The sequence below is a fragment of the Rattus rattus genome, chromosome 4 (genome assembly GCF_011064425.1).
Source record: "Rattus rattus isolate New Zealand chromosome 4, Rrattus_CSIRO_v1, whole genome shotgun sequence".
Lineage (NCBI taxonomy): Eukaryota > Metazoa > Chordata > Mammalia > Rodentia > Muridae > Rattus > Rattus rattus.
In genome coordinates, this window is record NC_046157.1 from 86,175,365 (window position 1) to 86,203,182 (window position 27,818).

The 27,818-nt window shown below is 44.8% G+C and overlaps 1 protein-coding gene across 10 annotated transcripts; it reads left to right on the plus strand.

The window, feature by feature from the left end:
- Window positions 1-69: 69 nt before the first annotated feature.
- Window positions 70-26,839, plus strand: Slc25a27 (solute carrier family 25 member 27). 10 transcript variants are annotated; one of them, XM_032900698.1, is made up of 11 exons: window positions 268-334; window positions 858-967; window positions 2,562-2,576; window positions 3,144-3,335; window positions 5,744-5,828; window positions 9,825-9,947; window positions 14,083-14,195; window positions 17,995-18,079; window positions 19,742-19,834; window positions 20,404-20,506; window positions 23,939-24,200. In XM_032900698.1, exons 1-11 carry the CDS (start codon window positions 276-278, stop codon window positions 24,008-24,010), a joined length of 1,050 nt encoding a protein of 349 aa, XP_032756589.1. In that variant the 5' UTR covers window positions 268-275; the 3' UTR covers window positions 24,011-24,200. The 10 variants fall into 10 exon arrangements, with proteins under 10 accessions (XP_032756585.1, XP_032756584.1, XP_032756583.1 ...); XM_032900694.1 differs by lacking the exons at window positions 858-967; window positions 2,562-2,576 and having other exon boundaries at window positions 70-334; window positions 23,939-26,839; XM_032900693.1 differs by lacking the exons at window positions 858-967; window positions 2,562-2,576 and having other exon boundaries at window positions 70-334; window positions 24,083-26,839.
- Window positions 26,840-27,818: the final 979 nt, after the last annotated feature.

Consider the following 27,818-nt stretch of genomic DNA (forward strand, 5'->3'; position numbering starts at 1 on the left):
CCCCAAGAACTACATTTCCCAGAAGCCTTTTGGGTACGGCTTTGTTTTTTTTTCCCCCAGCACCTGAAGCCGCTGGACCGGTCCAGCTACCAGGCGGGCGGCGCCTTTGCTGAGCGTAATAGAGGCACATGGTCCTTCCTTGACCTCTCTTGGGCTGAAAAGGGGCGGCGCCGGCAGGGTGGCAGGTTCCCAGGCGACTAGCGGTGCCCACTGGTCCTGACCTGCTGCTGAATGCCTTTCCCTGAGGAGGAGTCGCTACAGCCACTCACGCAGAGATGGCCCCGGACCAGCAAGTTCCTACTGTCCGGCTGCGCCGCAACCGTGGCCGAGCTAGGTACCGGCCGCCCCGGCCTCGGCCTCCCCAGCGAGTGGCCGCGGCATCGTGCTGGGGGAGGGATGGGCGGGCAGCCTCACTCCAGGCTGGAGCATCTTCAGAGGTTGGACCTCGCAAGGATGTGGTCAGGTGCCCAGTAGGCCAGCTTCGGGAGAAGCATGGATTGGAGGTGTCCAGGGTCCTTGTCTTCCCATCCCCAGGGATGTTACCTTTTGCCTGAGTGAGTACTCTTGGGCTCTTCATGAGCCCTATACCTCTCTAGGAAACATTTCCCCTTTCATAAGGATGACCTTTTTAGAACCATAATCCATTTGTTCACAGGTTTTGGTTTTTTTTCTTCATCCTCCCTGGGACCTTTTTTTATGGTTTATATAGTCCTATGCAGCCTCAGAGTCTTTTAAGATTCAAGTTGTGGAAGTGTGTGTGTGTGTGTGTGTGTGTGTGTGTGTGTGTGGTGTGTGTGTGGGGTGGTAGCGGGTCCTGGATATACGGTGGCAAAGACCCCAGTGTGGTCTTCTTCCAGGCTGGTGGGGGCACATGCTGAGAAAGACATTTGCAGCTGCTGCCTGTTGCAGAGAAGCTATTTCTGTGTGTCACAAGAACATCATAGAAAACAAACAAACAAACAAGATCCATCTGCCTAAGGGAGGCCAAAGAAACAACAACAACAAAAATAAATAAATAAATAAACAGACCACTCAGAGTGGATTACGATACCATGGCTGGAGCAGATGGTGTGGGTTTTTTTTTTTTTCCCAAGAAGGGGGCAGGGAGGTTTTTGTACAACCTGTGGTCTCTGTGAAGCTATTTCAGATTACCCTTACATTTTCTTGTCCATTAAAACAAGAAAGAAAGGAGAATGTCTCTGGTGCATTAGTCATTGAAAACGTTACTCAGCCCTCTCTATCGGAGGTCTGTTTCTTTTTATACCTAGTATAGCCAGCACACTGCCTACTGCTTTGCCCTTTACACTCTTCCCTTTGTGCCCTTTAGCCCAGCTATTTGTCTTCTTTCTAATCAAAGTTAACAGAACTTTTTTACAAAAAAAAAATCATTGATTGTCCAAAATAAAATTCACCAGCGTCTAAAGACATCTAAAATGTGTCAGCTGAGGGATGAGCCACATTAACGGTCCCTGAAGCTCAGTGGCTTGTGCAGAAGCACTCTTGGGAGATGTGTTGGAGAGAATTGGGTGAAGAATAGGGATCAAAGGCCAAGGAATCAAAGTGAATTGGTAAAGGGAAGTACACACTGGAGCATGAGGGCCTCAACCATGAATTAACTGAAACAAAAATGAAACAAAAGATGTGTTTTGAGAAGCAGAATTTGAGGCTACTACTTCTTCATACTCTGTTTAGTTTCACATGTTGATAAGACACTTTTAAAGGTATATATGTATATATATATATATATATATATATATATATATATCCCACTGGGGTCTTTTTAAGATATATACACTAGATAGATAGATACATACATACATACATACATACATACATACATACATAGATGATAGATAGATACATAGATAGATGATAGATAGATACATAGATAGATGATATATGGATAGATGATAGATAGATAGATAGATAGATAGATAGATAGACAGACAGACAGATGGTAGATAATATATTAAATGACAGATAGGTGATAGATGATAAATAGATGATAGATATAGATAGACAGATGATAGATAGATGATAGATAGATAGATGATAGATAGACAGACAGATGATAGATGATAGATAGACAGACAGACAGATACATAGACACAAGATAAGGTAACATCTCTCACATCTGTCATCTGTTTAGGGACATTATTGGTCAGTTACTAACTTTTTTAGAACCTAATGGATATATGTAATATCTCTCTCTCTCTCTCTCTCTCTCTCTCTCTCTCTCTCTCTCTCTCTCTCTCTCTCTCTCATCTTAGAAAAGGTATTCACGGAGTGTGGATCAGGCAGTGGTCAATGACAACTTTTTATATACTGTGAACAATGTTCATGAGCTTAACTCCATATCTCTCTCAAGAGTTATTCAGGACACTGTGTGTATGAAGTGTCCTATGGGTCAGGTAGCTAAAATAGGCTTTCAGATCAAAATAAACTGTCTCGAATTCAACATATTCAACATACAAACAAATTTTCCAGTTAACTAAAGTTGACACTCAGAAAGAACTCATGAATAGGCCATGTATGGAACTTCTCAGTTCAGAAAAAAAAATGGGATATTTGCCTCAGTTTGAAGAAATTTGCTACCCCTGTATACAGAAGGCATTCCAACTTCATTTCATCTTCTGCATCTCAATCGTCCGTTCTGTGATTCATTCTCATGGAAGAAGAACCTATGAAATCACAGAATTCTGCTTCAAGTTCGTTCTAAATTTGTATTGGATCTCAAATGATAGTGGCTGTGGTCAAAGGACAGAACGAGATACTGTTTTGGATTGGGAAAATTCAAGTGGTTTCACATGTTGATGATAAAAGAGATCCAGGGTCAGCCTACTTTTGTGGAATTGTTTTGCTTTGGCTTTGTATCTGGGGACACGTTGGGGCAAGGAGTCTTAGATTTGGGAAGACAAGAGAATGTACTTTCCACATTGTCAATCTACAAGGTCAGAGTGTGTGGGGATGGGTTCAGAAGTGTGTGTTTTCCACAGGTTCCCTAGCTGATGCTGCTATATTCTCCTACTCCAGAGTCTCCAGATCTTGGGGGAATGCTAATCCTATGGATTTAGAGGGTTTTGTTGGCTTGTCTGAATGTTTTGGGGGGTTTCCTCCCCTTCGTCTGTTTTCTATTTCATTAGCAACCTTTCCCCTCGATCTCACAAAAACCCGACTCCAGATGCAAGGAGAAGCTGCCCTTGCTAAGTTGGGAGATGGTGCGATGGAATCCACCCCTTACAGGGGCATGATGCGCACGGCCCTGGGGATTGTCCAGGAGGAAGGCTTCCTAAAGTTGTGGCAAGGAGTGACGCCCGCCATTTACAGACACGTAGGTATTTATCTTGATTCTAGCTGGTAAGTTTGTTATGGGTTCTGTATTCTTTGCTCTTTACTGTATCCAAAATCCAGCAAAGGCATTACCCCTCCCCGCCCCCCCCCGCCACTGATACAATAAATCAGTAGAAGAAAATCTTTTCAAGTGTTACTAAGGAGTTACTGCCCTGAATTTCTGAGAGTAGCATATGGAAGTATTTAACTTCCATATTCTGCAACACCCTGGGAATTGCCTGGGAGATCCTTGGGACTAGATGGCCACCTAGGCTAGCTGGAAGTGGTGAGCAATATATAACTTGGAAAGTGATAGAGGAAGATGACTGGTCTCAACTTCCGGCCTCTGCACGTGCTTGCATAATCCACACGCTGATATGGTTCTACACGTGTGCGGGCAGAGTTACACACCATCCTCACTACACGCACACACACACCCATGAAAAGAGAAAGATAATTCAACAAGTGTCATCACTTAAGGGATCCTGACGTAAAGGGAGTCATAAATGTTTCTACTTGGCGGTATGTTTGAAACGTTTCCCTGTGAGTTCTTTAATGGTACAAGACAGGCAGGCGAATGATTTACATCCTTTCCCCTTATTTAGGAGCCTTAAATACAGTGAATTAAAGTTGATTTGAAATGGAAAGTTCCGTATGAGCTTTCAGCCAACTATTTTCACGGTCTTTGAAAGTAAAACATATTTACCCTTGCCGTGTACATTGAAGACCAGCTAAGCTGACACAGCGGAGGGTAAGGAGCCGTGCTTCATCCGGCTGTGGCACTAGATCGTAGCAGTGGTTGGTGGTGTGGCAGAGGAGCACCGGTGAACTTGCCTTTGTCTCTGTCCCCAGGTGGACTACTTGTGTGGGTCACTTGTATGTGGTCACTGTCACAGAGAAAAACGAAACCTTTCCAACCGTGCTTTCAAGGAAGCACTCACAGAAATGGGTGTCGTTGCCGTGTTAGCTTGTAGAGAGGAGACCCTGAAGTTGGTTCCAGAGAGACACGGATAAGTGTGGCCCTCTGCCCCTCCCACCTCCCAGCTGTTTCCTTGGCCCAGAAAGCATCGGTTCTAATGTTCGGATTTACCCTGTGAGCAAGTTAGCGCATGGTTTTTAAAGGGGTCAGAATTATGCACACAAACTTGCACTGTATTCTCCAATTCGTATTTATTTTTACGATATACCAAGTCAAACTGCCTGAAATATCAAGACAATCTCTCACATGGGCGCCGTGGACTGATTTTAATGGTGCCGCTTTGCCCCTTTTAAAAGGTTTCTCTTTTGGATCCTGTTTTCGTTCTGTGCTTTGACTTTTCTCCATGGTGTTAGCCAGTTTGTTGTCCTTCGGCTAAGATCTTTCTTGTGTGCTGTAAACCTGAAAGAGGAGAACTGTTCCTGGATTCCCCAGCGCAGTTACAGATGCTGACCCAAAGAGATATCCTTCATACACCAAGCACCAGAGCTGCGTGTTTGAGTTAAAATCAACTCACAGAGCTCTTTTATGAGGCTGTTTCCCCCTCTCTTTCACCTCCTTTTTCTGTGGTTGTCTCAGGATTTTATTGCTATGAAGAGACACCGTGACTGTAGCGCTTCAGAAAGGCAAACATTTCATTGGGGCTGGTTTACAGTTTCAGAGGTTTAGTCCATTGTCATCATGGCAGGAAGCACAGTGGCATGCAGGCAGATATGTTGCTAGAGAAGGAACTGAGAGTTCTACATCTTGATCTGCAGGCAGCAGGAGACTGCCACACTAGGTCCACCTCAAAGCCCACCTCCACAGTGACACACTTCCTCCAACAATGCTACACCTACTCCAACAAGGCCACACCTCCTAATAGTGCCACTCCCTATGGGCCAAGCATTCAAACACATAAGTCTGTGGGGGCCATTCCTATTCAAGCCACCACAATGGTGGTTCTCAAGATGGTCAGAACCGAAACAAGAAGGCAACTGTAGATCTCTTCTTCCCTAGCCTCACTTCAAGTTACGTAACTCAGAGACCCTTAAAACCTCAAGTTGTGTGTAAGTTAACTAAATGGACTCACGCTTAGTGAATTAATGTCTGTCAAAAATAAACAAACAAACAAACAAACAAACAAACAAATAAGCAAGCAAGCACTCAGAACCTGTGTGGAGAAGCTCTGAAGGGAAGATTGAGATCTAATTGCTAAAGAATTTGATAACTGCTGTGTCAGAACATGCAGTGTGGGACGAGGACACTGAGAGAAAGGTCAAAGAGCAACTTTCTGAAAAAACATATTGAGTCCTTAAAGAGACTAATCGAAGCAGAGAAGGGGTGATCAGACAAGAAATGAGGATTCTTCCTTTGGAAGATGGATGAGGTCAGGTCAGAAAGCTCCTTCCTTAGACAAGGGACTGAATCTCCGTTTCTGTGGTCTGTTCCACACAGTGTACTCTGGAGGTCGGATGGTCACCTACGAACATCTCCGGGAAGTTGTGTTTGGCAAAAGTGAAGATGAACATTATCCCCTCTGGTAAGTTTAGCTTTGAAAACAAGATGTTGTGACCCCAAAGGCTTTATTGATTCTATTATATGTAAAATTATCCATTTCTGCTAAAACTGCTTCTGGTAACAGACATAATCAATAATAGAAATTCCTTTACATATTACATACAGACATCATAGAGGTGTATGTGTGCACTGTTCTCATATGTTATTTATTTAATCATTTTAATGAGTTCAAAGGCTGTGGGGAGGGTACATGCCTATAACTCCAGCCCTTGAGAAACAGGGGCAGGAAGATAGGAGAGTTTGAGGCCAGCCTCTGTTACAGGCAGCCTGTCTCAAAAACAAATGTTAATAATAAAAATAATTCTATTGGAGCATCTTCTCTTGGAGCTGCCTTTTTTGATTGTCATCGCCTTAGTTAGCTTTCTATTGTGGTGTTAAAACATCATGCGCAGATGTAACCTGAGGAGGAAAGGCTTTTGTTTTTGTTTTTCACTTACAATCCCAGTCCATCACAGAGGGTCATCAGCATAGGAGCTCAGATAGGAACCTGGAGGCAGGAACTGAAGCAGAGGCTACAGAGTCAGGCGGCTTATTCTTGTCCAGCCTGCTTGCTGCCCATGGCTTGCTCAGGAGGACCCCCTGCCCAGGGGCGGTCCTACCCACCATGCGATGGGCCCCCTCAAAACATCAGATATTCGTCAAGAAAATGCCCCACAGACTTGCCTGTGGACCAATCCGATGGGAGGCATCTTCTCAATTAAGGAGCCCTCTTCTCAATGACTCTAGGATGTGTCAAGCTGATACAAGACTAGCCAGCACACGATTTTTATTATAGCCGGTCCGTTTAAAAAAAAAAAAAAATATATATATATATATATATATGTATGTATGTATGTATGTAGAGGGGGGAGAGAGAGTAACATATTAAATCATCTCATTATTGTATGCTTTTGTGATTATAATTAAAAGACACCAATCTCAGTTGCACAAATGCTTTGGTTAATTCAAGGCGCCGGGTAGCTGATGAAAGACTTTAAAGGCTTACATCTTAACGCACTGCCTGCGTGCCTTTTATTTAGTTTCCATTCATCAAAAAATATTTAGTTTTCTGAACGAAAATATATTCTCTTAGAAAAATGTCTCCCAAGAATAAGCAAACCAGCATCTCTCTCTAGAGTCTCTAGAGGGGAGCTAACTGTGATTAATTCATGTTTTCTTTGTGCTTTTCTTTTTCTTTTCTTTTTTTATTTCAGGTTCTGGCTTTTATATTATTAGAAACTTTTATGTGGTCCAGTTTTTTGCCTTTGGGTTTTTTTGTTTGTTTGTTTTTTGTTGTTTTTGTTTTTTGTTTTTGTTTGTTTGTTTATTTTGGTCTTTTTGTTACTTAGTCTTTTTTTTTTCCTGAGTTGAGGACCGAACCTAGGGCCTTGTGCTTGCTAAGCAAGCGCTCTACCACTGAGCTAAATCCCCAACCCCTGTGGTCCAGTTTTTTAAAGCCTGTGTCCAGGAAGCAAACCATGGCTCCCATTTTTTTTAATCAGTCCTAATTAATAAATCCCTAACAGTAAAGTTTGCCACCTTCTACTCTAGGGAACTTACTGTTTTCAGTCAGAGGTTATCATAGCCTCCCTTATAATTTACTTGAAATTTCCATAAGAAAAAAATAGCTGGAGGTGGATTTCACAGTTCTATAAAGGACAGTGGACTTCCTGCGGGAACTTGTTTGGTGTTGTTTGGACACTTTTTATAACAGAAGGAAGACACAGAAAGGAAGATACAGTTTGCCAGCTCTTCCAAAGCATGCTTAGCAAACGGTTTTATGTTCCAAGCATCGAATTCCCCGAAGTTTAGGTTGGCACTTAGTTTTCTTTCTACTGTGATTTTTCTTCCTACTTTTATATTTTTTTCTTTCTTTTGTTTTTAGCTTGTAAATGTAGAAGTTTAGAAAAGAGCGTTAACAGTTGTGGGATTTGAACCCATAAGCTAATGCCCTCCATTCCCAAGATGTAAGAATGTTGAGTGCATTCGATGGACTGTAGATCAAACCTCATTATCCGGGTGCTTAGGTGCCTCTGAACCCCTTAACTTCCTGGACACTGTGCTTTGTCCCTGTCCTTTGTCCCTCTTTGGTTTTCCTTCTTACATGGGCATGGAAGTCAGTAGCTAAGGTCCAAGACAAGGACCAAACAAACCATAGCCATGGGTGTTTCACAGGGGAGGACCCCATGCTGGGAGACGAGCTGTTTTACCCTTGAATGTTGAGGAGTTTTGTTCTCTCTTTTCTGCACACCGGGTGTGTTCTCCCATCCCTGTAGCCTTGGCTGCAAGTGCAGGCTGAGGTCCCAGTCAACATGTATAGAGCTGACGCTTGACTTCTGGTTGTCGCTGTGATGCACGGAACACTAACATGTCGTTAATGCCAATGACTCCTATTTCCACCATGACGCTGCTTATTAAGACCACAGTAGTGAGCTAAAGAGATGGTGGCTGCTGCCAAGACTGATGACCTGAATTAATCTTGGGGACTTAAATGTTGGAAAGAGAGAAATGATTCCCAGAAGTTCTCTTCTGATTCTCTCTCTCTCTCTCTCTCTCTCTCTCTCTCTCTCTCTCTCTCTCCCTCCCTCCCACCTCCGTGTCTCTCTCTATTTCTTTCCCTCTCCCTCTCTCTCACACACATGTACACACTCAACTCAAAAATTTTTTTTAAGAACCATAGTAGCTTCGTACCATCAGAAGGAACCTGTCAATACAACCCTGTGTATTTTTCTTCCTTTCGAAAAGCTCTGGGCTTTTAAGTCGGAGAGGGGTTTGGGTCCCTTTCTACTGCCTTAATGAGTGTCGCAGACAAACTGCCTTCCCCTTTCCACCTCCAGTCTCTCTGCTGCAGAGGCAATGCCACCTTTAGGCTTCTGTTTCCGTAGGACTGGATGAGACCATGTACAAGTGCCTGCTGATTTAAAATCTAAAATGTATAGCAGAAATATAGAGAGGAGTTTGTAGGGGCTGGAGAGATGCTCAGCAGTTAAGAGCACTTCCTGTTCTAGAGGACCAGAGTCCAGTTCTCAGCACCCATATTGCACAGTTCATATCCGCCTGTAACTCCAGCTCCAAGAGAGCCCAAGCCTTCTTCTAGCCCCGCTCATGCACTATGTGTGAATGCTGTGAGCACATGCTTGTGTGCGTACATGCACAAGCACACACACACACACACACACACAGAGAGAGAGAGAGAGAGAGAGAGAGAGAGAGAGAGAGAGAGAGAGAGAGAATATATTAAAGTATTTCATCATAAACATGCATCTGGCACCATCAGAACAACTTTAAAGAAAAAAATCTAGCACCCTGGAGAAATAAGGAAAAGGTGTCTAGAGACACAGCTCCCAAAAGAAGTGTAAGTGTTCACTACACACACATGGGAAAGGAGCATTAATTTAAAGGGAGAGATTAATTCAAGCTCCCTTCAAACTGTCATGAATTGTAAAATAATAGAGCCGTTTATAACACACACTCACGTGCAAGTGTGACTTGGAGATACAGCTCTGTAATTGTTATGGTTGAGTCCTGCTCACCGTTGGCTGAGAGGAGAGGAGCTGCAGCCCACGAAACGAAGAGAGAATGCTGTCAAGCCTGTCATCTGGAAAACCAGTGCAGTCCTGGGTTAAAATTATGCTTTCCCAGCCCCTGCATCCTAGGCTGATTGCTTCTCTGCTGTTTCGTTACCCTGCAGGAGATGCTGGCTGTAGAGAAATAGTCGCTGCAAACGTCCACACTTAGGAAGCCATTTTCCTTTCCTTTGGATTCAAATGGGAGAGTTTTAGATTTTCCCTGTAAGTCCTATTGATCCCTGGACCGGCCCACCAGTAAACAGTCAAACTGCTTTTCTCTCCTATGTGTCCGTCCTTTATCCTTCTACCCAGGGCCTATACAAGTGTTGTGTGGTTCCCTTACACAATCTGTGAAACTAGCGGCAATTCGTAAAAAAAATGAAACAAACTATCTCCTTTTGTGCAATTAGGAAGTCCGTCATTGGAGGGATGATGGCTGGCGTCATCGGACAGTTTTTAGCCAACCCCACTGACCTCGTGAAGGTCCAGATGCAAATGGAAGGGAAACGTAGACTGGAAGGGAAACCCCTGAGGTGAGTCACTCAGGAAACTGATGCTTTCCCTTCCCCGTTTCCAGCCACCTGTTTCTTGGACATTTACCTCAGGCACTCAAGTTCGTAACCTAATCTTTAGGAAAGGAAATAACACTAATTCTTTTCCTTTGAAGCTACATTTGTGAGGAGGTGAGAGCCCCAGTTGTCCTCGTACACAATGACATGTTGGGCGTCTGACACATCTTCATCAGACAAACTACATGTGTTGCTAACTCTTTGCTCCTCCTCCTAATAAAAGACAGGCTAGCCCCACCCCCTTCCAAGCTGCCTTAAAGAATTTAGAAAGCCGAGCATTGCAGTTCAGGTCTGTCAGCTCAGTGCATGGGAGGCTGGGCAGAATTGCTAAGGGTATGAGGCCAACCAGGAGTATGGTGAACTCAAGGCTAGCCTGGTCTATAAGTGATACTATGTTTCAAATGGAGAGAGAAGGGGGGGGGGAGATGGAAGGGGAAAGGAAAGGGGGAAAGAGAATGAATCATGTGCCCTGGTATGAGCCCTAACTTTGTCACTAGGTCTGCTATCCTGGAAGTCACTTACCACCCAGTCTCTGTATCTTCATTTTTAAAGGAGATTCTTGGTGGTTAACACTACCGGCTTGGAGAATCTCGGTTTTCCTCTTGACAAGAATATAGAAAGGTCAGGTTTGCTAATTTCTTGTAGCCTGTTTCTACTGGGAAAGGGTGAGCTCTGTCAGATGGACCCTTCCCAGGAAAGAGGTAAAGCCTCCCAGGAAAGAGGGAAAGCCCAGCACAGAGTTGAACTGACCCTGAGGACATCTGCTCCTGGGAACACTGGCTCTAGCTGAACTATACTTGAATGAGGACGGCTGGTCCCTTCCTTAGCTGGTCCCTTCCTTGGCTGGTCACCATTGAGTGCTGCTCTCATGCCCTCTCTAGCCTTCCCTGCTGTAGCCTAGGTTCCCTCCAGACTTTAAAAAGTGTGTGGGGTGCACACTGGGCCAAGAGACTGCACTCTGACTTAGCAAGTGGGTTGTAGTTTCCCAGGGCCAATCCTGATACTTTTCTAGCATCTAATACCCATGACTCAGCAAAAGAGTCATGTTTGTCTGGAGAAGGAAAAGCAGCCACAGATACCTGTTGTCAGCTGGGCTCTAGTGGGGTTTGGTTTTTTATGTTGGCTGCTTGACTTTCTTTTGTTCCTAAGGTTGACAAGTTCTGGTTGATGCCATTGTAAAAGAGAAGGAGGAGGAAGAGGAGGATGGAAGGAAGGAAGGAGAGAGGGAAATGAAGGAAGGGAAAGAGGAATGAAGGAGAGAGAGAGAGAGAGAGAGAGAGAGAGAGAGAGAGAGAGAGAGAGAGAGAGAGAGAGAGAGAGAGAGAGAGAGAGGAGAGAGAGAATCCCAGAACCATGAGCACCTACACAGACAAAGCACAGAGCGATTTTGCATGTCAAAATGGCACTACGTTGTCCTTTGGTGAGGTTCAGAACAGTAATGCCTACATGAAAGCCATGCGGCTAGGAAGTGAACAGCAGGGAATTCCAATCCACATCCCCAGGGTCCGCATAAGCCTGGGTGTTTCTTCCGTAACAGACACTGGTATTGTCTCAAGTTCAGATTCGGCCTCGGTTTACACCTGCATACAGAAGTAAGAGCGAAATCAAGACAGGATGGTAATTCTCCCAAGGATTGTATCATTTAATTTTAAGACTTCTCAGATTGTCTTTTCTGTTCTCTAACCTAGAACGTCATCTTGCTCACGAGATAAAAGATTTTTAATTTTCTGTTTATTGTCATTATCATTATGTTATGTGCATGGGTGTTTTGCCTGCATGTGAGTCTGTACACCACGTGTGGAGGGAGCAGAGAAGGACGTTGGATCCCCTGACACTGGAGTTAAAGACTGTGGTGAGCTGCCTAGTGGGTGGACTGAACCCAGGGCCTCTGGAAGAGCAGCCAATGCTCTTCTTAAGCACGGAGCCATCTCTCCAGCCCAAGCTGATAGAGGAGTATGCGAGAGTCAGAGTTTGCTGGGCTTGGGTTTCTTTGTTTTGTTTGATGATGTTAAGGATCAAACCCGGGGGCGCTTGGGCATGTTAGGGAAGTGATCTACCACTGAGTGACACCCCTGCCTCAAGTCACTGACTTTTCAGTATTGTTTGAATATATATGTCCCTGAGTCACCAGTAAAATGAAGGCTAACAGCTATTTCTTCCTTCTGTACTTAATGTAAGAGTGAGCGATATAAAATACCGAAAGCGATATATTGATAATTTTACTAGACTAAGAAGAGAAGGTCATGACAGAATTTATGGTGTGGCCCATTAGAAATGTTTAAATCGTGTCAGGCATAGCAGCACACACCTGTAATCCTAGTATTCCGGAGGTTGAGGCAAGAGATTTACAAGTTTGAGGCCAGCCTGTGCTAAATGAATAGCAAGACTGCAGACTAGAAAAGGAGAAAGAATGAAGACAGAAAGGGAAATGGCTAGAGAGACGCTTCAGCAGTTAGGAGCACTGGCTGCTCTTGCAGAAGGCCCATGCTCAGTGTCTGGTCCCAAATGATGGTTCACAACCACCAGTAGCTCCAGTTCCAGTGGAGTCCAGTGCTCCCTTCTGGCCTCCAGAGGCCCCAGGCATGTGCTGCCCTTACATACATGCAGACAAACTGCCATACACATAAAATAAATAGACTGCTTTTTAAAGGAGAAATGTTTGAACCAAAAGTTGAACTTTTAACAAGTTATGCAGTTATCTGGAAATGAAACTTTTCTTTTTTTTTTTTTTTTTTTTTTTTCGGAGCTGGGGACCAAACCCAGGGCCTTGCACTTGCTAGGCAAGCGCTCTACCACTGAGCTAAATCCCCAACCCCTGGAAATGAAACTTTTATAATCTTTTAATTTATAGCAATTCTGAATAAGTATTATTTCATTCCGAATTGTATTTATTGACTTTTGTCGCCCTGTACAGATCTGTCCATGAGACCTTGGGTCTGAGAACCTTAAAGAGTGAGGCGGACCGCAGTCTATAGCTGCAGACATCCGTACTTCAGTTTCAGTGTGCTCTTACACACAAATGTCACAAACAGCAATGATCCAAGGAAAGTCATTTGAGTTTAGAGAAACACATAAACAGATGCCAGGAAGCTCATACTGCAGATTACAGAGCAGCCCTTTCCCAGAACTTTCTCAACACAGATCAGTTTAAGCACACTTCCCTGGCACCTACCATAGATTGTATCCATGGAAACCATGGAAGCAAGGCAGAAGGCCACGCCCAGATTCACAGTGCATGAAGGACTGCATTCAGAGATCCTTGCACCAGACCGGGTTCTAGAGCTGTGTTCCAACATCCAATAAGAACAGACATGACATGTCTTGTAAGTTGAATGCAAAGGTTTGTCGCAGGAGACACAAAATCACATCCAAGAACAATCGGGAAACAAAACGTGCCCTTTCTCCTGGAGCCTTCCTCACTGCCAGCTCCCCAAGGCATGATTCCTCGTGCATCATTCCTGTGTCCATGTTCTGACAGTATCAGAAGTGAGAATTTTGGCTTCTTTAAAAACACAGAAATATTATAAGAATATTTTGGGTTTTTTAAATTTTAATCTTAGGTATGGGATACGGGGCTGCTTCAAGCTAGACTCGGGAGCCGACTGTGATTTGCCTCACACTCTAGCAGAGCCATGATTTTACCAGCTTCAGACAGGTTTTGCGAGCCTGTAGCACTTGGAATTCTGGGGACTTCTCAGAGGATATATGAATGCTAGAGCCCCGGTAGAAGGGATGGGTTGACCGGTTGATGGTTGGATGAAGTTTGTTGCAGTTTGTTAAGTAGTTCTGTGTAAAGAGAGGAGAAGAAATTAGATATCCTGACAACAAAGATCAAACTTACCCCCAAGGAACTCAGTGCCCCTAATCAGCAGGAAACAGTTTAATGTCACCTCCTTTTCCCTCTATCCTTTTCTTCTCTCCTACCCAGTGACAGGGGGTTGGAAAGGAAGAAGGAAAGAGGTGGAGAAGGGTGACAGAAAAACAGAAGCACAAAGTGGCCAAAAGTCCTGTTACAAGTATCACCTGAAGGGGAAAATTGCACATCTGCCTTCCAAACACAAGAACACATGGAATAACAGGTCTTTGTTATCTTTCTTAGATTCCGTGGAGTACATCACGCGTTTGCAAAAATCTTAGCTGAAGGAGGAATCCGTGGGCTTTGGGCAGGCTGGATACCCAATATTCAGAGAGCAGCGCTTGTGAACATGGGAGGTAACAACTTCTTGGATGTCTAAGCCGTGATCTCCCAGTTGTGAGCACTGGTATCAGGGTATGTGGAAGGTATTGTTTTAGTACAGTAACTGGTGCATTTCCACCTCCGTTGGTGATATATGAAAAGGACCAGAGAGAAAAACTCTCCCTGTAAAGAAAAAAGAAAGATTCATTTCTAAGGCTGCCTACTCTGGTTGAGATCGTCCTTTGAGATGGAAAATGAAATGTGTAACAGTTGGGCAGTCACTCTGCACAGATGCCCAGTTCTCCCAGCCTGAGGCTTCGTCCGTTCCATTGGAAATGTTCCTGGTGGACGTGGCCTGCAGCCTGGAAATAGGAACATTCCTCCCTCCCACAATGCCTCTCTTCCCTTCACTTCTCAGTTTCACCATAACCATGAAGTTTCAATTGGTCAGTTATACATCAAGGAAGCTAGAAAAGACTAAAAACCCCCTCTTTTGGAAGGCTGAGCTGAAAGGATCATGAGTTCAAGGCCAGTCTGAATCATAAAGTTATACCTATGTCAAAAAAAAAAAAGATTAAGTTATGTCAGACAAATGTTCTCATTTAAGAAATGCTATTAATACAGTAATGCTAGTGAAGTTACAAGTTATGCTATTATATAAAAAGGAAAACATTTTAAAATTAAATTATAATTATGTTGACAAATGACAATATAAATATGTTGACATTTATGTTGACAGATATCTTTACTGAGAAGTTACATATAGCAGTCCCTATGAAGATACATTATTTATTTATAACTTTGAACTCTAGAGCATATAAAATTTCATAGCATCAGGGAGCTAATGGCCATTCCACTGCTAGACAGGTAGTCTTTGACATTGGCAGTGTCTGTGTTTTAGACAGACAATGGATATGTCCACGCCATTGTTACCGTAATGCCAGCCATACGTATTTGCTAAAATGAGCATGAACTCTTCATGAGAATTAGCATATAGGAAAGGTCACAAGCAACAGTGAACAGCAAAGAAGCAGCGTGCCTGTTTTGTTAAGAATACAGAATTTGGGGTGAAGAAATGAAAGATGTGTTTCTGGCCTCCTAGATTTGCCTCTCTGAGAATGGTCATTTCGTGTGCATATCCACAGCTTCATTGAAACGTAGATGGCAAAGCTACCAGCTACCTCCATCTTCCAGAATCATCTTAAACCCACCTCCCTACACCCACTCAAACCCCTGCTACTTCAGTATCCCCAGTGACCATCCAACAGGCCACACCATCAGTCTCCCAGCCTGACCTCTGCCACAGCCATCTGACTGGCTTTTCCCCCATCCTCAGAGTTGTACAGCAAGTGTAGCTCTCCAGAGAGATTTATCTAAATCACTGACCCAACATGCTGTGGATGTTCTTATCACCTTCTGCGGGCTTCCCATTAGATAACAAAGTGGAAATTTTGGAACATGATGTAGGATGCTGCAAAACTGGCCAAAAGCTTTCAGCTAGCTTCCTGAGCAGTTCATCTTGTCTGCCTGAAGGAGCACTGCAGAAAGCCACACACCCCCACACCCCACCCCCACCCCTACCACCCGGTGAGCTGAGAGGCCACGCCCCGTGAGCTGAGAGGCTACACCCCTGTGAGCTGAGAGGCCACACCCCCGTGAGCTGAGAGGCCACGCCCCGTGAGCTGAGAGGCCACACCCCCGTGAGCTGAGAGGCCACACCCCTGTGAGCTGAGAGGCCACGTCCCCAGGAGCTGAGATACCACACACCCCACGTCTACAAAGCTGTTCCCACCTCTCTGCTTGAGGTTTTGTCCTGTCTTGTGATGAATTTTCATCTACACATCCCTTTAATACACAGCTAAACCGTTGTCTCTGCCCGTGTATTGGTCCTTAAGCTCTCTCAGGCCCTCCCCAGAGCCGGAGCTGGTCATGAGTTCTCTGAGGTGATTACTGTCCTTGGCCTCTAGTGTGCATCTGTATCTTTGACTACCTGGTGAGCCCCCAAGGCAATGACTGTAGATTGTTTTACTCGGCTCCCCATCCCCCCACCCCCTTCATACTGACTCATCCAGTGCTCAGGGCTTAGTCAGTGAAAGGATCCTTTCTAAGATGGATGATATGATGTTCGGGAATGAATACATAACGTTTATGAGTCCTAGTAACAGGTCACTTATGGGACCGGAGTAGATCTGTTTTCTCTGTCACTCCATGTCTGTCTGCTGTGTCATCGGGAGGTAATTCCCCATCCCCACCCCCCAGGAAATCTCAATTTGTTCCTTCAAGGTTTTCTCAGAGCCACAACCCACCCGAGTTCCAGTTGCTTCCTTTGGCTGTCTCTAGAGTATCACTTCGAATGTGTCTAAACCACACTTCGTTATCAAACCACTTTCCTCTCCACTTTTGTCTCAAAATACCCGAGTCCGTCCTGTTACATGGGTACGAACTCCGTCCTTCTCTGTTCCTTGTGTCCGTTAGCTGCCGAGGGATTAATTCTGTCTTTTCCTGGTCACTGGAGCTGATTCACACGTGACCTATTGCATCCTCCATAGCCACTAGACCTCTTCCCAGGCACCACATAGCCACTGGTCCCACTGTCCCTGACTGTCCCTGAACTGGCTTTACAAAGGTGACCACCACTGTTGCCCTGTTTAAAAAACAAATAAATAAAAGCTGTCTGTTTCCATCTTTATCTCAAAAATAACAGCTCTTCCCCTTAAATTGTCCACACTTTGAACCCTGCCTTCACCTTTCCTTTCTTTCTGTCTTCAATCTGCTGCCTATTTCTGGCCATTTCTGCTCTGGGAATTTATCCAGAAGCTGAGCAGGGCTCCTCAATACCCCGGTCAAGCCAGTTTCATCTCTTATTGGGATTAGCATGGTGGCCTCACATCTAGTCCTCTGGTCTTCGAGCAGCCTGACCTCTGACCCTCTCCTGAGTCACCTGGGCCAGCACAGGCCTGCCGTTCTCCTGTCCCCCCTTGGGTGCTCAGCTCCACCAGCCACAGCCTTCTGCATAGTCATCCACAGCCCAAGACGGCTCCTGCCTCACAGCAAATGCTTTCCTTCCATCTAGAGCTCTTTCTCTCGGCCCTCTAAATGCCCATCCCCCCCTCCCCCCGCCCATGCTTCCTTTGGGTCTCTGGTGTCATTTTAGCCAGAGACCTCCCATTTTACCCAAACTTTAAAACCCATCCGCTGTCTGTTCTTCTGGATCCCTTCCCTCTTCCTGTTTGTTTGCAGAATACTTATTTAAAACCCACTGACATCCAGCCTGCCGGTAGTTTGTTTGGTTTGTTGCATCTGCCATGAGGGAGCAGAATAAAATTCTCATTTTACCAATGACTCTCCCCCCAAGTCTACAAAAGTATCGGTCTCATCCCGTCTCTGCCCTCTGGCACGTCTGCCCACGATCACCATTCGTACTTCAGCATGGGTTATCTTCCTAAAACCCCAGCATTGTGGCACAACTCTCCTTTTTGATGAACCTTTCAATAGCTTTCTATTGACCTTAGAAAAATATACAACAAGCTTAATGTAAAACAGCCGTCCAGATCTGTTGATTATAACTGCCAGGGTCTTGACTAATCTGACCTCAGCTCAGACAGGAATTTCTCAGTCCAAAGACCAAAAGTTGCAGAGAGTGACACAAGCATAACTCGACACAGTGAGTGCCCATTTCTTTCCTACCGTTTATAGCTTTGCCTGCCTCTGCTTGCAAGCAAGAACGGCGCCTTTCATTCTGGCACACGGTCCACCCCCAAGCCTGGCATAATTTTGACACAAAAGACAGTCACTGTTGAGTGAATGAACAGTCAACCCTTTCTCCTTTGCCAGATTTAACCACTTACGACACAGTGAAGCACTACCTGGTATTGAACACAGCACTTGAAGACAATATCGCCACTCACGGCTTATCCAGGTAGGCGGCTGTCTGGGCTTTTCTAATTTTCCATTCCTGTTCGTTTTCAAGATTTAATTTTATTTTTAATTATGTGTACACATTTGGGTCCGTGTGCGGGGATATGGGTGAGAGTCTAGGTGGCCCCTGAAGCCTAGAGAGTTATTATCCCCTTGAGCTGGAGTCACAGGTTCTGGGAACCACGGTCCGGTCCTCTGCAAGAGCTGCAAAGAGCTCTTAACCCCTGCGCCATCTCTCTGGACATATCTGGCCTTGTCTTGAATTGTTGTCATAAATTCGAACCTTGGGAATCTTTTGGGCAAGAATGCCAAGCCATCGTGATGAGGGAAGGATAATGCTATGTCCTCAAAGTGTCATTTTCTTCAAGTTCGTGGCAATTAAAATGTGAAGGGACCGGTAAAACCACAGCACATTTCAGATTAAACTCAGCAAACTTTCGTATCTGATGGGACTGCCCCGGGGGCAGTTTCTCCTTAACTCAATCCAGCAGATATGTGTGTAGCCTTCTGGGCTGATTGTCCCAGTGTCCACCTTGCAGCCGCCCTGCCCAGGGCACTCCCCAGCTGGGAGAACTGGACACTGAAAGTGGAGAACGGTGAGGTGATAGAAGACTCGGTCACTTCAGGGGTCAGAAGACTCAGAAACAACAGAAACAACAACACCAGCAAAGCAAAGGGAAGAGGCGCAGAGGAAGCAGATGAGACATGAGGGTTTGAGGGACTTTGGCTCTTCTGCTGTTCCTTCTCTTTGGCACATCCTTTTCACGGGCTCCATTAGAATGGGTAGCATTTCGGTATCCACTCCCCTTCACATCCCAGTGATGTTTTGTCTGGCTCCTGGTCTTGTTTCTAAATAAATAAAAAACAAACAAACAAACAAAACACAAAGCTTCAATCCCCCTCTGCTACTGAGGTAACCCTAGATATGTGATGTGTGATATAGTATTAATATTCTCAGGTTGATGGTATTACAAATACACACTCCCTTCCACACACACATAAGAATATGTTTTGTGGACATGCCACTCTTTGTCCCTGCCTCCATATCTGTCCCCAGTGCCTGTCCCTACCTGCCTGCCACTCAGTTAATATCTATCACATTTGCCCATTTTAATTTTTTCCTGGCACTGGTCTCTACCTGAAGCTATCTGTTTTTTCTCGGCCTCTCCCTGAGTAGTTTAGACACCTCCAGAACAGGATCTTCTTAAACATTTCTTTTTGTTCTTGGTGGTGGTGGTGGTGGTGATGGTGTGTGTGTGTGAGAGAGACAGAGACAGAGACAGAGAGGGAAGGAGGAACGGAGGGAGGGGGAAGGAGAGGGAGAGGATGTGTTCTGTGACATGTGATTGTGTGTACATTCCACAGCATGCATGTGGAGGTCAGAGGACGACTTTCAGGACCATCAAGCTTTCTGACAAGCACCTTACTTCCCAAGCTATCTCTAAGGAAAGAATCATGTCTCCTGTTCCCTGCATCAAAAGAAGCCTGGCAGCAGGGGGCACATATCTGCTGGCTGGCCCTGCTTTAGAGTTTTCTCCCTTCCTGAACTAAGCATTAATTTTAATCTCAAAGAACATTTAGTGTTCCTTTCTCTTTAAATATCAAATGCCTTTTCTTACAATTTCGAATATTCTCTTTAAATTTTATTTGTTTGTGTCTACAGTTTGTGTTCTGGACTGGTGGCTTCTATTCTGGGAACACCAGCCGATGTCATCAAAAGCCGAATAATGAACCAACCTCGAGACAAACAAGGAAGGTAGGTGAAGCCCTTATGCCCACATGCTGGAATGTCTGCAGCGGTGTTGGTGTTTAAAAGATGCCGTCTTCTAAAGGTCTGTGCGATAGAGATGTATTCAAGGTTTCCTCTTTGAGGCTATTGTTCATGTGGAATTATTTTCTTTGTCTGATGCAAATATACTAAGCCTTTGGGGAATTGAGCTAACAGCCATATTATTTAGACACAGAATAGTTATTGTGACTTTATTGTTTTCAAAAGCATTTTGAAAGCTTTGAAATCACTCTGCTGAGAATTTACAGACCGCTCTGTTCAGAGCGTGTGCCTTTCAGGTAACAGAACTCAATGTGGTATAAAGTGGCGTGCTCTCTTTGGAGGAGGTCTTGCGGAATGAACTCTAGGGAGGACAGAGGGGCTGATGGGAGAGAGTCGGCAGGAAATGCCTGTGAGGAACTGAAGATGCTTATGTATCATATCAATGGAGCACGGATACAGAAAGCATTGAGTTCAGAACGGCGCTCTGAAGACGCGTTATTTACACCTCTGTTTACACAGGAGGGGATGTGACAAAGGTCTCTTTCTCCTTCCAGAGGGCTTTTGTATAAGTCATCTACTGACTGCGTGATCCAGGCTGTTCAAGGAGAGGGCTTCCTGAGCCTGTATAAAGGCTTTCTACCCTCCTGGCTGAGAATGGTAAAGACGGGGAGGTTCTGTTTCTTCCTTTGTTTTCTTTATATTTCACTTACTTGTACTTTGCAGGTATTTTTCATCCTCCTCTCTGATGTGTGGCCACACGAGAGGCCCATCCACCTTCCTTTTAAAAATATTTACTGTAGGGGTTTGTTTTTCTTTCAACCCTTTCTTAGAATCATGTTTCCTTTCTTGACAGACTAAAGCTAAGTGCCCCTGTCACACTAATTAATAAACAGCTTGATAATCTATTGCATAAGTAGATAAAGACAGATTTTTTTTTTTGTTCAAGTGCTATAAAGCTGTTAGTAGTCTTCTTAGCTAAAACAACCTAGGTTGGGATGAATAGAGAGATTTCAGAACTTCTAGGAAATGTTGCTGCTTCTGAACTTGTTTTGATGACAAAGTTATCCAGGTTTGATTAGCAGAGAGACCTGCTTTAGAAGAGTGCTATGGCCCACTGTGCTTCTGCCGTTTACTGCGCTGTACTAGACAGAGTTAGCCATGCGGGAGCTGTCATTCACAGCACGGTTCTTTTGTAAGTGCTTATAAATACTTGAAAATGTGGATGAGTTATGGGGCTAGACATTCAATCAGAAATCAACATAATAACACGTGCGCTCGCGTGCGCGCGCGCACACACACACACACACACACACACACACGAAACTATAAATGGTGACTGTCACAAGAAGACTTTGTAGTGCTTTGGAGATACACAGCGGGTAGGTACAGCCTAAACTGGGTAATCCTGAAGGTCTCTCCCTAGGAGAGACTTGAAGCCTGAATAGGGCTTGGCGAGGCAAGATGATAAAAACAAACAAACAAACAAAGAAACAAAACAACAACAACAAAAATAAAGGTTCTCTGGGGATGGGTGGAAGTGAACTGAGAGCCCAAGGGCAGGGAGTACGGAAGGCGCAGCTGGCCAATATGCAGACAACAAGGCAAAAGGCGAGTCAGTGAGGAGGCAGAAAGCAGATAGGCAGGGTGAACCGTGCACATTGTGGTGTGCTGTGGCTTGGCCAGTTATGTACTTCTAGATTATTCTGTCCTTCTGGTGTTAGAAAAAGGCCTGGAGTGATCAATAAACATAATGGTGGTGCAGAGGGGAGTCTGGCAGTGAGGAAGAGGATACCTTTTAACAGGTATTTGGGGCATAGGAGCCTGACTGGATGAGGGTAGCTGAACGGCCAGAGAAGATAAGGAGAAGAAAAGCCAGGACCTGAACAATGGGCACTGACAACAGTTTGTACAGATGGGCATATTTGCAGGGCAAGAAAATGTAGATTAAATAAATATAGTTTTTGATACAGAAAGTTTAGGAGAGAGATATGCAGAAGACTGTGTTAATATCAGAATTAGATCAGTACCAGAATCTAATGTAGGGGAAATAGGGCTGGAGATACAGGGAGTATAAGAACGTACAGATGGGACAGTAGATGGCTATAATAAGAACAAACAGAAAGCCACAGCCCATAACAACACCTGATATAAAGTGTGTCAGTCAGCCTTCTGTTGCTGTAACCAAATACCCAACACCCGACAACACAACCTGACAGAAGGGTTTATTTGGTCTTCGGGTTTCCGAGGTTTCAGACTGTGGTCAGCTGACTCAATTGCTTTTGTAGGCTGGTGAGGCAGAACACCCTGGCAGGACCAAGTGGCCAGGAAGTACAGAGCTCTTTGCAGGGAGGAGCCAGGGACAGGTGCACCCTGCAGACTCCTCCCATCAGGAGGAGGGGCAAAGGGGATGGATCAGTGGCTAAAGCATCATCAAGCAGGCATCACCACGGTGTGTGGCCATCCTGTTGGTTGTTGCTACGCATGATGGAACCCAGACACCTGCCTCATAAGAACCTGCAGGCACCTGGCTGGCTTCACTGGAGCTGATAATTATAACATGCCTGGTATATTCACACAAACATGTTTGATAAATGACAGGAACCGGGCGCCTCCAGGCCAGCATGTTCTTCAGAAGTGCAAGCCCTACGTGGGCCCAGGTCAGCATCAGAAGGTCACTTGCTAAGCATCACAGCCGGAAGAGCTTCTTTTGTAAACTTAAAACTAAAGATTTAGGACTATGGAGTTATGAGGGCTTTTCAGTAGCCAGCTCTGCAGAAATAGAAATGAGAAAGGCCTGCGGTAGGCTTGAGACAAACCTGAGGCAGCAACATGGGACCAGGCGCACCTGGATTATTTAAAAAGTCTCAACTGTGCTGATGGGGAACTCAGAAAGCACAGACAGCATGGCCACTGACAGGGTTCAGAGGCTCAGTCAATCCCACCCATTAACTCCCCACAGTCTTTAGCTAAATGCTCTCTCTCTCTCTCTCTCTCTCTCTCTCTCTCTCTCTCTCTCTCTCTCTCTCTCTTCTCTCTCTCTCTCTCTAGCTCATTTAACTAAACCCCGCCATACTCCCCATCACTAAGAAAGTCCCTAAATAGAAGAGGCATAGAGTTTCCTCGCCCAGCCCCTGTGGTTGTGAACCTTTAATAACACATTCAGTTGGAGAGCCCACCAGTAGAGCTGCTGCAGGGTCCTTCTTAAGCAGGACTCCCCCCCCCGGTCTCTCTGCAGTTGCCTCCTTGACCGATCCATTCTGATGACACAGGGATGTGGCACATTCACCATTCACGGCCAAGTGTGTGCAGATCAGCTAACCACTACGTAGTGCGTTCTTAGCCTGCCAGTGTAACGTGTTCAGTATTTCCCAGTGCAGGCAGCATCCTTCCCAAGCACAGTTAGCAGATCCAGTTTAGATCCGAACTAGTTAAGTCTCTACTCTAGAATGGAAATCCTCTCTGGTCACTGATCGGAACCAAACTAGAGAGGGACTTGATCCAAGCACCCTTTCCCTGGTCATCCCTACTTCCTAGTGTTCATGACCACATCCTTCCTACTTCCTGTGGGTAGATCCTTTCAGATTAAGGTCAAGCCATTCTAAGGTGGGCTCCTTTTTCTCTTTCGTGTGATTTTGTTTATGCAGATCGCAATACATCTGGGACCGAGATTTTTACGACCCAGATCTTAAAGACTTATCTACATCTTCCTCGCATCTTAAGCATCTAATTAGACAGACGCTTAGTACAGAAGTCAAGGCACCCCAGGTTGTAGCCTTTTAGCCAGAAACGATCCATAGAAAGAGCAGTGTGGTCCGGCACCACACTGTGTCAGTGGGCAGCGGACTCAGGGAGATAAGAAGTGTTTGCTTTTTTTTTTGTAAGTTGTTCTTAGAGAAATCTGTGGCCAATATGACAGGAAAATGCTTTATAAGTTTCAAAGGTAAACTATTAAGATGTTGGTGGGGTTTTTTCTGCTTTGTCTGGTGTGGTTCTTACAAGTGGATTGAAAATGACTGTCACGCAGAGATGTCTATGTAGAGTCTATCATCGCTTTGAAATGTGCACTAACCTCTTTGGTTAATCTTTCAGACCCCTTGGTCAATGGTGTTCTGGCTTACTTATGAAAAAATCAGACAGATGACTGGAGTCAGTCCATTTTAAGCCCCTAAAGCTAGAGTGCTCCTTGTCACTGAGCAAGAGCAACACAGGCCCCTATCATTTCTACCTCTTTAGGAAGATACTTTACTCCACAGAGACTGCGATTTGCAGGGGGCAACACTTTATCCCTCTCTGGAAACCCGAGTTCTCTCTGACTCCTCCTTTTATCTAAGAGCAATCTGTCTGGTCCAGTCTCACGAGACCAACCACTGAGACACAGCCGAGGCATTTGCTGAAGAAGGGAAACCCAGACCACTTTGACCTTGGGCCAGGAGGTTTGGACTCTGAGCCGCTGATCTGTGCAGAAGCATCTGCCTTAGACGAGTTACCAGAGGGAGCCAGCATCTGAGACCCGGATAGACGTCAGCGATGCGGAAGACTGTTGCGCTTAGGGAACGTTTAACTTCTGCGCCAGTATGTATTGTTGCAGTCTGACAACTGCTTTTCAGCCAGCAGCCACTGTAATCTACAGGGAGGCAAACGAGAAGTCACGAATAAACATCTTGAATTTTCCTAGTGCTCCAAGAAGTCGCTTTACCTTTTCACGCAAGGAGGACGGAAATACATAAGAGGCAACTTGAAGTGGTGTTGGATGGCAGGGCAAGAGGCTCCTCGCTGCTGGGTCTGCCTTTGGGGGTGCTCTTATTGGCTACCACTCCTTCATGCATGCTAGAGCCTAGTGATATCCTCTGACGGCCACAGTCTGCCAGTGGAGCAGAACGCTTGCTGCGTAACCCATCCCATTACAACCCACATTTGTCCGTAGCTCTAAGAAGCATAACCAAGGGAACCACAACATACTTGCCTGCGATTCAGCTCCCAGGTGTCCTTAGGAAGCACCTCATACAGTCACCCAGCTCTCCGGGGATGTTTTGGGAGCAAACTCACTCCCTCGGGTCTCCATCTATATCTCTCTGTTACGGAGAGGAGAGGGCAGTGAGAGCTAGAGAGCTCAGATGCCACGCCAAAACTTCCAGAAGCCCGAGTGTTAATCATTGTGAATCTAATCCATCCCTGCCTGAAGTATGGCAAGTGTTCGCCATCCGCGGGTCATGATAATCCCTCCAGTCTTCGCATCCGGTCCTTTTCTCTCTTTGTACAAGGGTTTCTCCAGAGTCACCTGGTACACACCTGCTCCCCCAGCCTCAGATACAGGGCGTTTGGGGATGAATGGCTACAGCTTGAGGGTAACGTCTGGGGCTATTACTAGAGAAACTGTGACCACTCGAGCCCAAGGTGGATCTGAAAGCCAACCAATGATGGATTGATGCTCACTCGTGTGTACAAGCAGCATCCTCGGTGCTGCCTGAATGAGCGGATGGAGAATCACTGCCATTGCAAAGGAGGAAGAAGCACACCTTTAAAGACCTCTCCACGTGCGGACCCGTCTCGCTTTTCTACTTACTGAAGGTGGAGTTTGATCCCTGCACCTCTTCGGGTTTCCCACCTGTCTGTTGCATTCGTTGACCCGCAATTGAGTTGCTAAATATATATATGTAGCCTATATTATGTGCTTAAGTCCCCAAGTGTTCGCTTTGGGGAAATTTTGGTTTTTTTTTTCTATGTTTTCTAATGTGTATGACTAAGTAACAATGAAGTCAAACAATTACATGCAAACTCGACTGTGGAAAATTGGCTCCAGCTTTCTTCTTTTGGGGGCTGGGATCTGGGACAGGGGCACGTTGTTCCTTGGGTTTGGAAACTGAAGCCCAGGGAAAGGTTGCCCATGCTGCACAACGCAAAGACCGTGGTAATTATTTATCTTACAGTGGACCGTAACGCTGCACACTAATGAGGTACCCAAGCAGAACCCTTACATCGGCTGCACAACGCCCCTGTGTGAGACTCTGAGTCATCTCCTAATGTGTCGTCGTTGTTGATGCTGTTGTCGTTTTGTCTCGTAGTTCTCAGTATATCTACGTTGCTTGCAGCACAACGTTTAGGCTGAAATGGACTTGAACACTAAGACTCCTCATGGTAGTGCTTGTCGTGTCTCAGACACATAGCCCCACTACTCCCATGCGAACTCGGCCTCTTGGTACCCACTTGGTACCCACTTGGAATGTGCTAGGTCCTTCTCCAAAGTAAACACATCAGAAAAATCCTGTCTGTAACTTTCTCACTCTCCTACAGTGGAACTCTGTGGGCTTCTCGGCCCTGCAGCCCAATCTTCATAACTCTAGGCGTTTTTCTTTAATTCTGCTTCCTCAGTTTTCCTAGTCAAATAATGCTTTTTTACTTTTTAAAAATCCACGCATAGCTATAATGCATAGATTATGGTTATAATGTGCTCTGACCTTTATAAGCAAATTAACAAGTGTATCTAATTAAAGGGATAGCATCTCTTAAGTCTTACTTTAGTTAGACATAATAAGGGTTTTTAAATCTTTTTATTTTACTTTTGCGTGTGTTTCGCCTGGATGTGCGTCCGTGTTCCATTGCATGTGGTTCCTAAAGAGACCAGGAGAGGGCACTGAATCCCCTGGAACTAGAGATGGTTACGAGCTGCCACGTTGGTGCTGAGAATTAAACCCAGACCTTCTGGAGGAGCAGCCAGTGCTCTTAACCACTAGGCCATTTCTCCAACCCTGGGAATAGTAAATGTTTTTTAAAACTCCAGGCCCTGTTGGATTATAATTCTTCAGGGTTAGGACTGGGTAGGTACTCTGGTTGTACATGAATCACAGCCTTCATTAATAGCTTTCTTTGTTTGGTTGCCTATTTATTCATTTGTCTTGTTTATTTATTTTAGCTACTGGTACCCAAGAAAAACTGTTTATTGCTAACACAATATATATGAATATATAATAAAGTTATATATTGCTAACATAATGTATATTAGTCTTGCTATCATTATTTTAAGAATAGATGCCATATGGGTCTGAAATATATCTCTCTTTCATCTTGTTAATTTAAAAAAGAAACAAATTGAAGAAGATTTAAATGAAAATTTTTATTATTTAAGTTTCAGATTCTTAGCTACATTTATTTGCGATTGAGAAAGTTATACTTTTTTTCTCTCCACAAACAAAAAAACATCTCTGTAAGACCTCTCATGGGGAAAATGCATATTTTTAATATTTGATGATTGAAATATGGGTTTTGACGTGGTATTGTGGCACGTACCTGTAATCTTAGTTCTTGGAAGGTGGGTTCGAGGTCATCTGGACTATTTGGTTGGTTTGAGGCCAGCCTGGGCTACATGAAAGACCGTATATCTCCAAATGAAACAAAAACAGAAACCAAATATTTGGTAAGAAGACCATTCTCTTTTTCCTGGATTAAACCAAAACTCTTCTTCATACCGATTGGCAGACAAACAGGTGCTGTTACTGAGTGCCAGCTAGTGAACATCGAAGGAAGTCTGACCCTGAAATCTGAGGACCCCCCACCACACACTTAACAGAGCAGAACACAGACACTGTGGTCTAGCCCTTCACGTGTCTCTGGATTTCTGTTTCCTTATAGGAAGGAATAGAGAAACCACTGCCGTCAGTATCTTAACCTTCTCTGTATCTGAGAGGGACATTATTTTGATAGTCTGTTTATAATTTTTTTCATTTAGATTTGCTTTTTCCTGAGTATAATTATTTCCTCATGTTCCAAGGTTGGAAAAAGCTCTAATCAAAGCAGATGCTATTCATATAGCATTTGTTAATGTATGCCGTTAACATAAGCACCCGAATCTCATCTATCTCACCGTGAACTTTGTTTTTCTCGGGACAGTCTCGCTCAGTAACTTAGATGCATCATTGCACAGTATTGCCTTCAGTTGCTCCATCATATCCAAAACAGAGTTAAACTCCTTAGT